The sequence below is a fragment of the Idiotropiscis lumnitzeri genome, chromosome 19 (genome assembly GCF_059441095.1).
Source record: "Idiotropiscis lumnitzeri isolate Australia: NSW breed Sydney's pygmy pipehorse chromosome 19, RoL_Ilum_1.0, whole genome shotgun sequence".
NCBI classification, from domain to species: Eukaryota; Metazoa; Chordata; class Actinopteri; order Syngnathiformes; family Syngnathidae; genus Idiotropiscis; species Idiotropiscis lumnitzeri.
Window position 1 is genome coordinate 11,768,207 of NC_142409.1, and position 16,591 is coordinate 11,784,797.

Here is a 16,591-nt window from a genome sequence, read left to right on the forward strand (position 1 = left end):
CCCGGTGACCACTTCCAGTTCGTTTTTTTTTTTGTTATTGTTTTTCCGTTGCTCGGGGGCCCGGGGGGAACGCCACGAGAAATCTCAACGGCGTGGACAAAGGAGGGAATGAATCGAGGCGGCTGTATCACCGGCTCGATGTCTCAATTAAAGCCGAGGCTTATCAAAGCCCTTCAACTTTATTAAAATGCGCCGCGCTTGACAGGCCAATAACCTCTGACAGATTCATTGAATTTTGACAGACGGCTCCAAGCCACTAAACAAATCTCGACGGAGAACAGCCACACATACACACGCGAGCGCACACACATGCGAGGCAGCAAAACTACGTTCAATGTGTCGTTCATTCAGCCAAATGTTGTCATTGAGTGTTTCAAACTTTCTCTTTCTCTTACATTTGTATCAAATAGTAACTCCATTTTATTGTGCATCCGGTTTATTTTGGGTGTAATTCCACTGTTGGCCACAAGATGACGGCACAGATTTAGTATGAACCTGTAAATTTCAAAGAAGAAGAGTAACAAACCAATTCAAGCTCAGTCAAGTTGTTGCTGGAGATTCTTGAGTCTTAAATCCTCTGTAAAACGACGGCTCGTGGTTCATTTTACCTTGATAAAATGGAGTACTGAGAACTTATTTTTCATGACTTACTATCTGCCATTCATAGCAAAAAAAAATCCCCATTGTGGGACTAATAAAGGACATCTTTATCTTTTAAAAATGCCATTAAAAGTGCACAATAAGTGTATATCATTTTATCAATGAATTAGGTATTGATTTTCTGATTTAGTTTTGGTTTTGAATGTATTAAATCCAAGCAAATCTGAGGGGGAAATTAAATTAAAAAAATATAAACAAACTAATACGTAAATTGCCGCTCAGCCTATCAAAATGCTCGTTAGACCGGAAGTCCCGCCTTTGTCGTCGGGCTGTCAATCAAATTTCAACGAGCGAAGTCGAAGCGAGAGCTTTTTAAATCATGAGTCAATTAACGCAACGAGACATCCTCAACAGACAACAAAACTGTTAAGAGTGTTCCCAAAGCAGCAGCAGCTTGTCACACGAGCGAATTCAACTTTGGCTAGCTAGCTGTCAGCGTTAGCTTGACGTGCTCAGTTAGATGAGCACGTGCGATCTCAACTGCTCAAAAGCGCGCACGGAAAAGAAGAGCGGTGAGTGTTCAATTATGCCTTGTTTCGTTTGTTTTTTGAACACGTTTGAAGATTATCACAAAGTTATTCGTGCGGTAGTTACGCCACACGTGCGGAATTTGGAATTGAATGTTTATGTGTGTACGGAGAAAGTGAAAAGCGGTCCTTCATTTAGTTCATATATGAGCTCATGTCATTGGGAAAAAAATGGTCTTGGCACTGGTTCATGAATTCTCTTAGCCAGTGTGGGGAAAAAAATCTCACAACCTTGTGTCATTAGCTACCCCACAACATCCTGTTTATGTTTTGTTGCAGATATCGAGTTTGCAGGCAAGGACACTGGAACGCTAAGAACATCTGGTACACGGCACACCTGCACACCTGCTGTGGTAAGCAAAGCTGCAAATGGCTCTACACTCTTGTCGGTACACTTGGCACTCAACTAATAAACCGGCGGAAAGTTTCAATTTCTACACACCTTTTCTTTGACATCCTCGCAACTCGATTTGTACTTAACCTTTTAACTTTGCTTGGACTTTTGGCCAAATTGGGAATTGGTGACTGCCGTTTTGAAAAGGTTTGTATTAATTTTGTCAAAATAAAAAGTGGGTGGTCTGGAATACAGCCTCCACAAAGGCGGGGGCGGTTACTATACTTGAACTGTTGAATCCATATTTTAATCAAGTCAAGCCATTCACGAAAGGAAACTAGTGTTATGAATGAAGTCTCGTAATATTTGTCTTCGGCTGCAATTTCCTGAGAGGAGCTTACACAGCTTTTCATGTGAAACTGAGGTCGTTTACAAATATTTATTTTCCTTATTTCTAACAACGCACTATAATATACAATACCAAATAAATGATCATCTGGTAAAACGTGCTTGCACGCGCCATGCTGTTCGGTCCAAAAGCTGCGAGTCGTAAAGTTGTTTGTTAAAAATGTCCATGTGCACGTTTATGAGCATCTTTTTCATTAAGTTGTGTCCACATCTCGGTGGATTTATGACTTCATCGCCACATGTTCATATCAATCTTTCCTGTTATTCTCGCTCACTTGTTTGCTCATCAAACTGCTTCCTTCGTCGGTGACTAGTTGATCTTTTTTTTTTCCCCCTCACACCCATTGACATCTCCCATTTCTGCGTCATGCTTGCTTTTTAGTCCAAGTGCTTGAAAATTAGCATTCACGTCATAAGTGCAACACTTGAGCTATTAACTTTGATTATCAGAAACATGTTGCTTCACATCCGAAGGGACAAAAGAAATAAATTGTTTTCCATTTGCCCTCTGAGATGGCTAAAAATGGGTGGATTTTGCTGCTTAATTTGTCTTCCTCAAATGCATTATTAATCCGAATGCACGGTTTGGACTTGTGAAGACGCATAGAAAATTTTGCTGCAAATATTTCTTTTTGATTGACTTCCCCTTAAATTCATTATGCGACTTTTCTGTCGTGTTCACCTTGGCCACCAGGGGGCGTTATCATAATCACCTTTACTAGTCAAAAGTTATTCTCACCTACATGAATTAATCCCCCCCAGAAAAATCACGATGCAGGTTATCATAATTCTTCCATAAAAGGAATAAAGATGCACGACACAGATTTGATCATAAAACACAAATTCATCACAACTAAACTGCTAAAATTGTCGTTTGTTCTTCAGAGAGGAGAAAGAATACCATCAAAATTTGTGGCAAAATTCATGAATCCGGATTTCTTTTTTTCATGATGGAAATGGCTGCGGTAAAAACTCGCGACGGACACACAAATGGATTCATGAGGCAAGTAAATCATTCGAAAGAAGCGAGCAAAATCATTGAAGCCACTTTTGAGTTGTGACGAGCGCAAAGTGTGTTTGTTGAATCCGCCCGAGAAAAGCTCAGCGCGTTGACCTTTGCTAGTCGGCGGGAGGCAGGCGGCCCGACGGTATTCCCCCTCTGACGGCAGATCAGAACGGCGGGGCGCAGCGTTCCCGCCACTGCTGTCACGTACGTCACGCCGTCGGGGGTTGCGGGGGGGGGGGGGGGTCCCCCCTTCCAACCACAGCGGGATGAAACAAAGAGGCCGCATCTTGCGTTGCTGCTGAAATACGGACGAGTCATAAAAAGTCATAAAAGACGTCTGATCGAAATGAAGCATTGAGAAAATTCTGCAAGGACGCCTTGTCATGAATAGATTTAATAAAATGTGAAAAGCTCGATTTCCTGTCTGCTGCCGTCCGCCTGCCTGTCTGTGTGCAAAATATCCTCGTTTTGGGATTGGCGGCTCGCGTGCCGATGCTTCGGCCGCGGACTCGCTTGACCCGCTGCCGATGACTGACAGGTGGACGCTGCTCGACACGAGTTGACAACGAGCTGCATGAATGAATATGAATGCAGCCGTCCGCAAAAGTTGAGCTTGGCTGCCGACGCATGCTAATAAGAAACCGTCAAAGGATTGTTAACATGCAAACAGACAAGTTCAGGTGCTGGCGATCCGTTTAGTTAGCTTGCCTGTCGTCAAGCTTGTCTCCCCTCGAAATGCATCTTTTGCGTGATTCTCATCCAGGACTCACCGACATTTGTCTTGCGTGGTCGTCACGTGTTCGTCAAACGACACGGACGGACAAACGTTTGTTGCTCCATTTCCAAAGCTTTCATCAAAGTGTTTGCCGCTGTGTTGAATCAGACTACGTGAAGATGCTCGCTTGAAAAATACATAAAAAAAAAAAAAGTTTGCTTTGATTGGGAAATGAATGAATCCTTGGAGAGCGTGTGCGCGTGTGAGAGTTTCTTTGAAGCCCATGACGCAGAAACGAGCACGCCAAACGGCGCGATGACATCATGGTGCCAAGAATTGATCATTTTAATGTTTCATAACACTTTGGCCTCCCTCGAGGAGGAAGATGAGCAAGGAATAAAAATGAAACCTTGTTTATGGTGGTTGCAGATGCACATGCACGAGGTGAAAAAAAAAAAAGTCTTCATAGTTGAACCCATGCCAGTTTAACCGTGCTTCTTTAACAAGCTTTGAGTTTGAAATGTTCGATTTGAACAGAACAAAAATTGATTTGATCATTCAACGGTACTCTTTTCCTCTCCAATAGTACGATCAATGAAAATGACTGGAGTTTACTTGGGGACCTTCTCTGCCTCATATTAATAATCACCAGCATATATTCAACGAAAATCTTACAGCGTCCTCCTTGTGTCACTTGCGCTTGTGGCCATTGGTGTGCATGACTGTGTTCTACTGCCACCCGGTGGCCACGGCATGAACAGGCGGAGGAGCACGTTGACATGAATTGCAGCATTAAGTCATGTTGAGCAAACGGTTGAATTCTTTACATTTTATTTATTTATTAGTGTTTGTTCATAGGACAATACAGTTTTTTCCCTACGCATTCACTGTTCAATCAACTTTGGTAGCCAACGACAACGCAGGCCGACCGAAGCCTTTTAAGAGGTTTGACGTGATTTCCTGTCCATACCTAATTGCTAATTCCGTTTGGTGTGCATGTGTGTGTGATGTTCACCTCCAGGCAATTCCATATTTAATGAGCTAGTTGATTGAACATTGGGTCAATTAGCGGCCCCAGGATGTGGGCTGAACTGTTGCTCTTAGCGCTTCCCGTTCACATACTGCGGTGACGCGGCCATTATGCGGCCGAACTCGCTTGTGTCAATGATGTGTCATGGTGAAAAGTCTGCAGCAAAATCAAACGTCACATAATAGGCGAACTGGAGGGAAGCGGGTGTGTGTGTGTGTGTGGGGGGGGGTGCTTCATCTTCCTCTGGCGCCGTGGAGATGAGCACTGTGACATCATCCTGAAATGTAAAAAGGCTTTTATAAAAGGAGAAAAAAAAGGAGACGGGAGCAGAAATGTCAGTTCCCTCAGAAATCGCGTTTGAATGCGAAGAGATGATGTCATTCGAACCAAAAGGGCAAAGAAATTGAATGGAGTGCTTGAAGGCGTTCAAATAGTCTGCCCCCTAGTGGCTCCTGCAACCATCTGCGCACTCTGATTGGATCACGAGAGGGCGGGCAAATCATATCGCTTCGTAAATGCAGTGAATCGAAGCTTACGTTGTCAATCACTTCTTAATTGCGACTGTACAATATTAAGGCAAATCATATCGCGTCGCTCTAATTGGAGCAAATCGTGCAACTGCATATGATTGGGAATGAATTGCAGAGAGTGAATCATCTGGCGAGTTTTAATTTTAGTATCGAATTGACACCGTTAAGATTGACAATATAACAGGAAGTCTCGTAATTAGAGTGAATCGTGAAGCCTCTGGAGTTTTTTTTACACACCCGGTCTTTTACCCAAAAAGATTGAAATGCTTATAATTCTTTTGTGTGTGTGTGTCTCCTAAACAGGGTAAGAAGCTGGACAACACGGTGGCCTCCTTCATGAGCAGGTAAGCTGCTTGCATTTCCACTTCCAAACGTCGCATTTGGCCACTTGTCACTGTGGAGGTTTTAAAAAATTTTGTTTTCGTGCACAATCAAGCAACAGAACCTTTTCAACCACACCGGACGCCATCGTTTTTGTTAGTTTGGCTGCGCAAAAGCGAGCAAAACAAGTCGGGAGTCAAATTAAGTCAAGTCTCCAAATGACTCACCACCTTCAAAGAAGAATAAATAGAAAAAAAAATGGTAAATATCCCTCCAGATTTGGAAATGAAAAGGAACTAGCGCAGAGCTCATTTGGGAATGTTTATTAAAAAGCGTTGAAGTTAAAAGTTGAGCTTTGGCTGGCCGGCAGGCGTGAGCGTGAAGTAGCTGCTGTGCTGAAAGCGGAGCACCTCGTTGCCCCAGCTGGTCCAACCCGCTTGCAGGCTTCGGGCAAACAGCTCCAGGCACTCGCCGCCCGCTTTCATGTATGGCTTCAACACCTCTGCGGAGCAAACGTGCATCATGAGAGGATCGGCGGCCGCATTAGATGATATTCATCAATGAATCTTGTTTGTTGTTTGTTTGGAAGACGCTTCAGGGTGCAAACAAATGACATCAGGCCACAGTTGACCCCCCCCCCTCCCGAATATCATTCACAGCCCAGTGCCCGGCGCTGACCTTGAGCCTCCACACCTGACAATCGCACCTCCTCTGCCAACATGCAGTGAGCGAATGAGCACAAAAAGCCAGGAAATGGCAATTTCTGCAGGTTAGATTCTTTCAAAAGAGTCTGGAGGGTCTTCTTAGTCTGTGCGAGCGTTGACCATCTGGCACTAGGCTGTGTCGTGCTTGTAAAGTGGGGAGAGTTTCCCCTTCTATGCCCCTCGTGGCAAGCAAAGACGTCACTGACAGGAACCCCCATGTGAGATGGGAACAAGAGGCGGGGGCAAGGGGGGTGTGGCTCGCTTCGGGCTGGCGGCCTCACATGACAAGACAAAAAAAAAAAAAAAAGTGACAGTCCCTCACAGACTGAGCGTGAGCAATGCCATCGGTATCTTGTCACAGAACGGCAACTGCGCCCCCCACTGGCTGCAAGCGGTCAAGACGACGGCGAAGGGATCCATCGATCGGTCTGCAAGCGGTGCCGTGACATCATCGCTTTACCGTCCCCTTTGCTTGGCCTTTGCTCGTAACTCCTCGAGAGAGTTTGCCAATCGATGCGCGTTAGCTCATCCGGCCCGTTGAGAAAAGGCCACGCCATCAAGTCAGCCGACAATTCAACGGCAATTGGAAAATAGACAAATGAAATCAAAATAAAAAGAACGTGATAACAAGTCCGGATTTCAGTGCCCATTCTTGTTAGCAATACAAGCGAACGATAAGCAAACTGTCCCGTTTTATTTGCGAACGCATTACACAACAACCCCCCCCCCCACACACAGACACACTCTCATCTTCCTTCAGCTGGACACACCGCACTATGAATGGCGTTCCCTCTAGAGGGGGGGGATGACGTCAAACGTCTCGTCTTTTGAGTGTCACTGGCGACGTCTTTGACGTTGTGCCGCCGTTTGTGGCAAAGGTGCACAAAGGCCAGCAAATGGCCACACAAGTGCTCATGGGAAGCTGCCTATTTGTCCAACAAACCAACTACAGTAAAAGTCAAGAGAAAATTATTTGTAAAATTGCTTTGTTTCTGAGAAACCGCTAGCAAGTGTCTGGGTCAATCTGATTGCAGGCAAAACTGTTTTCAAGGGTGAAAGCCGCAGCCGAGTACTGCTCATCGCTGCTGCCGGAGTGCCCTCTAGTGGCCAACATGTCAAACAACAAGCTGGCCTTTTGTCGTGCTGCAGGTCAAACCGACCCATATTTAATTCTAATTTTTTTTCTTGTAAATTCTCGAATGCGACACAACACACAGATGTTGATGAGCGTTTCATCTCTCTTCCATTACCTGCGAGTGGCGGTTTGTGGGAGTGGAGAGCCGAGGGGATGCTGACAATGAGCCGCTGATCTTGCACGGCGGGGGCGTCGGCGCTCCGCTCTGAGGGGCTGAGTTCAAATTGTTAGATTGCTGCTCAAATTTCATTCTTCTCTCAAGGCCAACATCACAAAAGTCACCTCGACCGGGAATGGCCACGATATCGCCCCAGGATCAGCAACTCGTACGGCTTCTTGTGCGGTGAGTCAAGCGGGAACACAAACTGACCATTTGCGGTCACCTGCAAGAGATAAAAAAATATTTGAGGCTCCTGAACTTGGCAGCTTTGCACCTCGATCAAGCGTCAAATTCTGATCCAATTTCAGAACGTCATTAGCGGACACATTTCGCTACAATTACTTTTCTTGAAGAATCGCATTTAATGACACTGATGTGACCTTTCTGCGCGTTTTCCCACCTACCTTCACCCAGAACCACTGGGCCACTGGCTCCACCCCCCAGTGCGGGTACAGCTCGTTGCGGACGAAGCGCAGGTGGCTGGGCCGGTTGGTTACCCAGGTGACCACCAGACTGTCGGGGGACGCCAAGCGGGGGACAGGCAGTCGCTTCAGCTGCGACGAAGGCAGACAAGCGTATCTTCCAGGAAACAAAATGGAGGAAACAGCCAATCAAGATCCAATGAAAGACTACCGAATAGCTGCCTGTACAAACAGGGGGACCTCGACTTAGGACTAACACACCACTTCTTTTTTTTTTTATCTAAAAATTACCTCCGACTCCTCTTCACAGACTTGTTTTCCCATGGCGGATCCACAACAATGACGTCAAACTTGCGACCATCTACGTGGGGTGGGGGGAGCAAGCAAGTTTAACAACTTCACGTTTTCGTTTTTTTTTTTTTTTCGGGGTGGGGGGGGGTGGCTGGGGAACTCACATCGGAGGAGCGGCTCCATCCGAGAGAAATCCGAAAGCAGGAAGGCTGCGCGTGGGGGGATGACGTACTCTTCCCCCATCAGCATTGTCACGGCCGCATGTTCTGACAGGTTCTCCGTCATGCGGGAGAACAAGTCCAGATGGGACGTGCGGCCGCTGGCGTCAAGCGACTGCACGCAGCTCTCCTGGTCCTCATCGTCCACTAGAGGAAGCTCTTTGGCCATGTCGCACAAGCTGGACAGGTTGCACTCAGCACAGACTGGGGGTCCCTCCACAGCATCCTTCCCGCCATGGAGGTAGCCCAAAAGTGTGGTAGACTCCACCAGGGACTCGGTTCCCTCCAGAATGACACGTCGGACCTGCGTGGACAAGAAGCCATTTAGAAGGAAAAGAAGACTCGGCTGATTCAAGATAACTTCACAGTCACTACTCAGAAAAAGGTAAGGATATTAGTAGAGGTGCAACAACTAATCGATTAATATACAATAATATCAAACATCGATCAATGATCAAAAGGTGTATTTTCTTTTTAGCCCGATTAACCGATTAATTAAAAAAACAATACTCAACTATTAAACCAATTGTTAATTGCATCTTTATATATATTAGATCATTTCAGCACGTACCTAAAAAAAACTGCTACTTTTTACAGAAATGACAACAGGTGTTTGATTGACAAATCATCCAATTGATATCCAAGTGCACCCATTCTGAGCCTTTCTGTAACTCTTCCAGTATCGTTGGCCTGACTTACCTTCTCATGAAAGGTTTTGGACTCGATCTCGCCCTGGTTGAGTTCACTGCGCGTTAGCTTCCGCTTCTAAAACGAACACAAGCTCATTGAAAATTCACCGCTGCTCCCTTTATGTCTTCACTTTTTTTGTTTTTAATGCTACTGCTGTAATCAGGGAGTGAATTCTGTGAATATTCTCATGTTCAAATGTGCCCCCGAAAGGTCAACATGTTTATTATTTACCTTTGAAGGCCTCTTTTGGCCCTGCAAGAGGTCTTGGTTTTCAACTTGTGCATTCTGATTACTTTTCTTATTTGCACTCCCATGACTGTTTAAAATGCTGAAGTATTGCCTTTTAAAGCGTGCCACCAATTCCGACTTGAGATCGCCGTGCAGTCGAAAACAGCTCGCATAATCCTGGTCGATGAGCGAGCAGGCGTCCAGCAGCCACCCGTGTGTGTCCTCCGCTACCACCGACATTGTCGCGCTACTCGGCTTTAAATAAATGCATTAAAAACACTGGGTTATGTCTGCTGTTTTGCTGAAGCAGGATGCCGCCATTAGCCTCAAACGCAACAATGGAATGGTGCGTTCCGGGACACCCGGAAATCTGATATTTTAGACCGTTCAGGAAAAATATCTAAAGGGTAAAATTATTTGCGATGCTAAACTTCGTCAGTTCTTAGCGTATTTGGTTGTAAACGTATTGTGGGCTTGTTTTGTTTACTTGCAAATAATGAAAAGTCTTGATTTAAGTTTTTCTAATGCAGCGTTGAATGCGAGCCTGATCATCCGAGTTGCCGTAGCTAATAGCTCGGTTCTGGGCGTGGCTAAACACCCAAAAATAATCTGATTGGTTTTTGCTTTCGCTTTCTGAAACCGGAAGTGCCGTACTCTGTGATGCAGCGGGTTTTAATTTTCTTTAAATAATAGTCCGTCCCGAAGGTTGGGAGAAAAGTTACAATTCCATACAAGTTTATTTTCAAAACGCATTTCACAACGAATGTGACTGAAACAAAGCGCTTAACACAGAGTGGAACATAAAATAGCAATAATTCAATAACAAAGACATTGAAAGAGATAAATTGAGAGACAGATATTAACAGTTTATAAACTACCTTGTTTTTTTTCCGTGCAGCTTTCGTGCACGTGTATCTTATGTTATGCACAGAATGAGTGTGAGTGACGTAATGAAAAAGCCGTGTGGGGGTGTCGGTCATTCATTGCGGGTGTTGGGGGCGGGGTCCCTGGTGTTGGGGGGGGGGGTACACCCGTAACGAGACACTACTGAAGGACTTTGGATTGAAGTTGAGTCAGATCCTCTCCCCGTTGCCTTCATGGCTCATCAGCGCGTCGGACACATATTCCAAATCGACTTGGGGCCATTTGGAGCCGCCATGAAGAAGTCTTCCATGCGCGTCTTGCCGCTCGTCGTTCTCTTAACAAGCGCCCAAGTCTCACAAGGAAACCCATTCCGACATGAGGGCGCGCACTCGTCCCTCGAAATGCGCCAAAGAAACAAGTAAATCTCCCTTTTATAACTGCATTTTTTACGCTGCGTAAAAGGCGAGCGTCCATCCTGACTAATGGAGCGTTTGACGCCGCAGAAACTGGTGCGCACACGTCGTGCACATGAACGTCAGCTGCGTCGTGCGGGCGGGATCGGAGAGCTTTGCACAGCCCGAGCTTCTGTCTTGTCCCCCCGAGATGATCAACTGTGCACCGCAAGTCACGTGAGTCTCAAAAGCTACAGTTTGTTTTGGATGGATTGACGTTTGATTGACAGGTGGAATGGAGCGGTGTTTCCCAACCTTTATTGAGTCATGGCACTTTCTTTTCTTTTTTTTCACTATATTCTCAGCATTTAATTGGGGGGGGCTCTTGTTTTTCTCTATGGTGAAGCCTCAAGATTATCGGCAAACTTAGACGTCATGTAACGCCCATATAAGATGGCAGCATAGGAAAGAGTTGGTGTTGCCCATGTGTTAATTATATGTTCTTTCTCACTTGCGAACCTCAAAATGGTCATTCTGCGGTACGTATTAGAATAAATTCCGTCATCAAGGCCTGGTATTCACCCTAAATTTGTAACTTTTGAAAAACATTCTGGCATGGGTCCATTTTCCCCACATAAACGTACTTGACCGCCGACATGTTCTCTAGATACCGCATGCACTTCAGGCCGACGTACAAGCTGGACTACAAGACGGTGACAACGCTGCAGTGGAGGTGCTGCCCGGGTTACCAGGGCCACGACTGCATGGAGGTGAAAAGCGCCACCAAGCAACGAGAGCGAAACCCAGAGAATATGGCACCGTTGTATTCTGGACACATTTCAGCCCAGCCTACGGACCACCTGGGGGACCGCCACGGCAACCATCCGTGGCGCGGTCCCGGTGGGCCGACCCGCCTCGAGGACGAGGTACAGCGGCTCTCCCAGATGGTGCTGGACATGCAAACCAGGATAACCGACATGTCGTCCACCCTGAGGCTGGACTTCCAGGAGGATGCAAGCAAGATGTTAGCCGTGTTGCTGGACCAGATTGGCCAGCCTGCCAGTGCCAGAGGCGCCCAGACCAGGACTGTGGATTTGTTCTCTGTGGATGAGCTTGTGAATAAGATCAGCCTCCTGGAGAGCAGGAGTGACACTTGGAACCATCTGGAGGAACGTGTCAACCGCCATGATGGGCAAATTCAGCATCTAATGGAGGAACCCGCTGCACTGCCACCCATCATGGACCTTCGGGCCTACGTGGACGAGAACATCCGCACTTTGAGGAAAGAGCTGATGGAGGGCATGGACATCAAGCTGGCTGACCTGAAGAACTCATGTGACTACAAGATCATGAGCATGTACCGCGAGTGCGAGGACCAGGAGGAGCACTACCTCAGCTTGACTGAGCGCATGGACTCCAAAGAAAACCACCTACGCCAACAAATCCAGGAGCTGAAGAACGAGCTGAAGGAGTTGCAAACCAGACCGGTTCCTGAGTGGCTTCTCGACAAAATCGAGGGACTGGTTAACATCTCTGTAACGGAGCAGAATGTGAAGCGAGAGCAAGGAGAAGCCATCAAAGACCTGAAGGAGAAGCTCATTTCAATGGAGGACAGTCTTTCCAACATCAACCGCCAAACTCCTCCAGATCTTCCCCGAAATGAAGCAAACAAACTCAGTGGTTCTTTACACACTTTGGAGGACACAGTGAGTGTCTTGGACCTTGGACTCTGCAAGGCGAACCTGTCCGTCTTGGAGAAGAGTCAAAATACCGCTTGGGAGAAGCTTCAAGGCATGGAGGGCCGTCTTCAAAACCTGGAAAGTCTACATGGCAAACTGACCGCCGTCAAAGATCGTGTGGGGAGGCCAGAGGACCTCGACGGCACCCGGATAGTGGCCGGAGCACAGGTGGTCGGCGATGTGAGGCAGTTGGAGGCCGAGGGCTGGCGCAAGGTCCAGATGGAAGTGGCGAAGGATCTCCAGATCCAGACAGGTAACCTTTAAATTCAGCTGCCAGTCCGTGAAAAGCATCTACTTGTATGAACCGGTGAAAAAAAATTTTGGGGTCCACTCCTCCCTCTATCGAGGGGTTAACGTTTCTGACTAAGTGAAATCATTGATATGGAAATACCCATTTAAATACTCCCTAGGCATGTTTTTAGAACATTGATGACATTCTTTTTTTTAAGGTTTTTAAAATCACTTTTAAAATAATTTAAGCACTTTTCAACACTGCGCTTTTGGTCGGCATTAAAAGCAGGATTGAAGAGGATTTGACATTCAATCTTGAACTGAGCTGATATGCTTCCCGTTTTCATTCTTCTGTCATCTAGTGGTCAGCAGTGGAATTACACCCAAAATAAACAGGGGGCTGAATAAACAAGTTACCGTTTAGAATATAATATAAAATGTTGACTTTTTGGATTTCGTTCCCCTTAAAGCCCAAATAAAACAGAGCTGCTACTAATTCCGGAGCGTGACGTTTTGTACCAAATCCTCCTCCAGGCTCCAAAATTGTAGAACCAAACAGGTTTGTGCCGCCTTCAAGGCACTTCTGGCCTATTAGTGGCGGTCATGTGATGCAACCACATCTCCGGTCATGTGGCGGCCAGATGCACCCTGGAGTTTATCAACTCATCAGCCACACATCAGACCCCCCCGACCCCCCCGCCGGCTGCCTGCAGGGTGGGCACACAGAACGGGACGGCAGCAGCACATTAAAGACATACCGGCATACCAAGACCAGCACACGTGTTCCATCAACGTACAACTTGCCCCCTCGCGCCCCCCACCCGACCCCCGGGGGTGAAAAGGCCACAGAAGTCTATGGAACATGTACGACTGTTTTACGGGGCAGCCAGGAGGAAGGGGACCCGCCGTTAAAAACTGCCAAACAAATCATGTGAGAAAATCGCTATGGCGACAAGACAAACAGCTTTCGCCAAACTAAAAGTCGAGTCGTTTTGTCGTGTTGCGTTCCATCCAGTCTTGTCAGCAGTTCAGCAGGTTATCACGCTTGACCGAGCGAACGAGCGCCTTATCTCCAGCACGGTCACCAGTTTAGCCACTGAGGCAGCAAATGTCCGTCTTTCTTATCAAGAGGTCGCAAAAAGCAAATGTGCTGATCTTTTGGCTGCATTGCCCCAAGAACAAGCGCCTGCAGGATTTTTGCATAAACCAAAAACCTGATTTAACTTTTAGGTTGCCTGGGAAAAAAATACCCAAATGTTTCTATGATAGCAAATGTCAGATTTTTCTTTAAAAAATAAAATAAAATCAACACTGTGCTGGGTTCATTTTGGACCAAATCCTCCAAAAGTCAGAAAACACACGAGATTCCCTTGGGACTTTCTTGGCTCTTTTGTCTCCAGAAAAGATGCGCTCAGCCATGGAAGCTCAAAAAGGGGGGGAGGGGGGGGACAAATTGCTGAGATAAGCTGTGCCAAGATTTAGAGCAGCCACTTTCCAACCTCTCCCGATAAACTTGACGTCAATCTTGTCTGTAAGTGGAAATCTTGACTTGTCGCCATCCCGATGCAAACGTTCTCGAGCCAAAAAAGACGCAAAGGTCACACTCATTTCAAGTGCATTCATTTTTGGAGCCAATCTCACTTCAACAATTTCAGAACATCAATTTCAAATTTTAACCCAAAGAAGCAACTCTTAAAATAGTTCTCCACTCATTTCAAGTGCCTTCTCGCCTCGTTTTTCCTTGAGAAAACACCTGAATCATGCCGAAAACAAACGAGTCTTGCCAAAGAGGCTGTGATATGTTTGTTTGGAAAAAGCAAACACTTAGAGAGGTTACGTTTTCACTCAGGCGCGTCGTCAGTCGCAGGAAGCGGCGCTGATTGAACACACATGCTGCGCTTTTTAATGGCGCCCACTCGTATTGAGCAATACCTTTTGGCTTCCACGCGCGCATCACGCCACGCCGCTTAAACGGCTCGGTTGCTGTTTGTGCATTCAGTATCGTAGTGAGTCATCACCTCCTGGCACCACTTTGTAGGATTTTGGACCAAAAAAGTGACATATTTAGGTTGCTCCGATTGAATTATTTGGATTTGATGTTATTAATGTACTCTGCTCTATCCCTAACCGCCCTGATCGTTGTCCTTGGCATTATTTCATACTTTTTGTGTTTACAAAAATGTAAGAATTAGATTAGCAAACAAGCTCGATGAATCTGGAGCTAAAACAAGCTGCACTCAACAGGCGTGACAGCGGACGCGGGACCTCCTCCGAGAGCCGAGGCCACGCCCCCGCAGATGCCATTGGCCACGGAAATGGGCGTGGCGGGCCCCCCGGGTAGGATGACCATGTCGTCCAAGCTTCCCAAAGGGACGCATGGCAGCACCGCACCTGTGCTCGGTTTCGCCGGAGCGCCGGGTGAGTTTCCCAATCAAATGTTTGTTTTGAGACGTGGCGAAGCCACTTGTGTCTCACTGCTTGGTGTTTTTTTTTTTTTTTTGCGCTAATTTATTACCAAGCTGCACCTGTAAAGCTGACTGAGCCCCTACCATACACACATCCTCCCATCTCCGGTGAGAATGCCGTTTTTATTTCCTGTACTTTTATTCGAAGGCTTTGAAGTTAACCACATTTTGGTGTTTGTGGAGCAGATGTGGTGGCATGGCACAAAATCTCCTTCTCCGCCGGCCTACCTCTGCCGCCCGTTGACGGCGAGGCGGGAATTATCCGATTTGACGTAGTGCTGGTCAACGATGGAGGACACTATGACCCCAGGACTGGTGAGTGTAATAACTATCTAATAAAAGGTCAAACACGAAACGGTTCAGTGTGTTGGTGTTTCTGCCGTGGCCACCAGGAGGCAGTATAGTATAACAAATCAGAAAAGAGCAATGATCGAGGCTAATCTTAACAATTCAATAGCATTTTCCATTCATGTTAGCATTACGCTAGTGGGCCAGTCTAATTTTGTAATTCAATATTTTGTTTCTTATGCTATGCTGGCTACGCTGGTACAAAGCTGACTGAAGTGAACCAGGTCGTCGTGCTCTGCGAACCCACTAACAAGCACGTCTGTGTTGCCAGGCGTCTTCACAGCGCCCGTGGACGGCCGTTACCTGCTTAGCGCCACGCTCGCCGCCCAGCCAAACACCAAAATGGAGGCGGCCCTGTCTGTAGACCGGCGCATCGTCCACAGGTTGGACTCCACAGCGGGGGCGGCCACTGAGACGTGCCCCGGCCTCTGCGCTCCCGCCTCGCTCACCATGGTGGTGCCCATGAGACGGGGCGAGCGGGCGGCGCTCACGCTGACGGCGGGGAAGCTCGCCTTCGCCGCCACAGACTCCACCCACATCCTGTCGTCCTTCAGCGGCATCCTGCTCTACGCGTCTAGTCGCTAACCAAGCACGCCTTTCATGTAAGCGCCGGCAAAGGCAAAAAGGTAAAAGAATGACATGCAGTATTCTTGTTGAAGGAGACTCAAATAAGTGACTCATACCACTCACTATTTGGCACCCTTCAACCATCGTGGTACTTCACCAATGAGTGATGCAGTCCACTTTTTGGCACCTTTCCAACAGTGGAAGCGTAGCGAATCCAAACCTTGAACCCCGGTTGAAGGTCCCAAAATGAGTGAGCCGTACAATTTTTGGCGCTGTCTATATAATTGTGAGGGTACCAAGGAGTGATACACACCACCAACGTAAGTGTTTCATACCACTTTATGGCAGCTTTGGAATAGTGGAAGTGTGACTAATACAAACCAAAACCACCAACACTGGTGGAGCGTACCAAAGTCAGTGATCCGTATCACTTTTTGGCAACGTGCACTCGGAGGGTTGTCAGAACATCTTGTATTTTTTTATTGTTGTATTTTTGAATTAGGATTTATGAAAATAAAGAATTTGTCTGAACATTGAAGTTGCAGTAATTAATGTGACTTTTTGTGTATATTGTCAAATGCACTTTCTCAATTTATCAACCGCTGT

The 16,591-nt window shown here is 46.7% G+C and overlaps 3 protein-coding genes across 8 annotated transcripts; 2 read left to right on the forward strand and 1 right to left on the reverse strand.

Moving 5' to 3' along the window:
- The first annotated feature begins 953 nt into the window (after nt 1–953).
- On the forward strand, nt 954–6,936 carry LOC148318598 (uncharacterized). Of its 2 annotated transcripts, XM_088282373.1 has the most exons (5): nt 954–1,172; nt 1,467–1,540; nt 5,514–5,554; nt 6,191–6,300; nt 6,597–6,936. In XM_088282373.1, exons 1-5 carry the CDS (start codon nt 1,121–1,123, stop codon nt 6,722–6,724), a joined length of 405 nt encoding a protein of 134 aa, XP_088138499.1. In that variant the 5' UTR covers nt 954–1,120; the 3' UTR covers nt 6,725–6,936. The 2 variants fall into 2 exon arrangements, with proteins under 2 accessions (XP_088138499.1, XP_088138500.1); XM_088282374.1 differs by lacking the exon at nt 6,191–6,300.
- On the reverse strand, nt 5,840–9,749 carry mettl4 (methyltransferase 4, N6-adenosine). 2 transcript variants are annotated; one of them, XM_088282372.1, is made up of 8 exons: nt 9,383–9,744; nt 9,161–9,226; nt 8,408–8,765; nt 8,244–8,313; nt 7,935–8,109; nt 7,653–7,753; nt 7,486–7,583; nt 5,840–6,033 (listed from the first exon to the last, which is right to left on the reverse strand). In XM_088282372.1, the coding sequence occupies exons 1-8, from the start codon at nt 9,617–9,619 to the stop codon at nt 5,873–5,875; spliced, it is 1,266 nt and encodes a 421-aa protein (XP_088138498.1). In that variant the 5' UTR covers nt 9,620–9,744; the 3' UTR covers nt 5,840–5,872. The 2 variants fall into 2 exon arrangements, with proteins under 2 accessions (XP_088138498.1, XP_088138496.1); XM_088282370.1 differs by lacking the exon at nt 5,840–6,033 and having other exon boundaries at nt 6,985–7,583; nt 9,383–9,749.
- Nucleotides 8,721–16,455, forward strand: emilin2b (elastin microfibril interfacer 2b). 4 transcript variants are annotated; one of them, XM_088282369.1, is made up of 8 exons: nt 8,721–8,846; nt 10,706–10,872; nt 11,303–11,405; nt 11,479–12,627; nt 14,850–15,023; nt 15,125–15,178; nt 15,257–15,385; nt 15,690–16,455. In XM_088282369.1, the coding sequence occupies exons 2-8, from the start codon at nt 10,726–10,728 to the stop codon at nt 16,001–16,003; spliced, it is 2,070 nt and encodes a 689-aa protein (XP_088138495.1). In that variant the 5' UTR covers nt 8,721–8,846; nt 10,706–10,725; the 3' UTR covers nt 16,004–16,455. The 4 variants fall into 4 exon arrangements, with proteins under 4 accessions (XP_088138495.1, XP_088138494.1, XP_088138493.1 ...); XM_088282368.1 differs by having other exon boundaries at nt 11,303–12,627; XM_088282367.1 differs by having other exon boundaries at nt 8,736–8,846; nt 10,747–10,872; nt 11,303–12,627.
- The last annotated feature ends 136 nt before the right edge of the window (nt 16,456–16,591 follow it).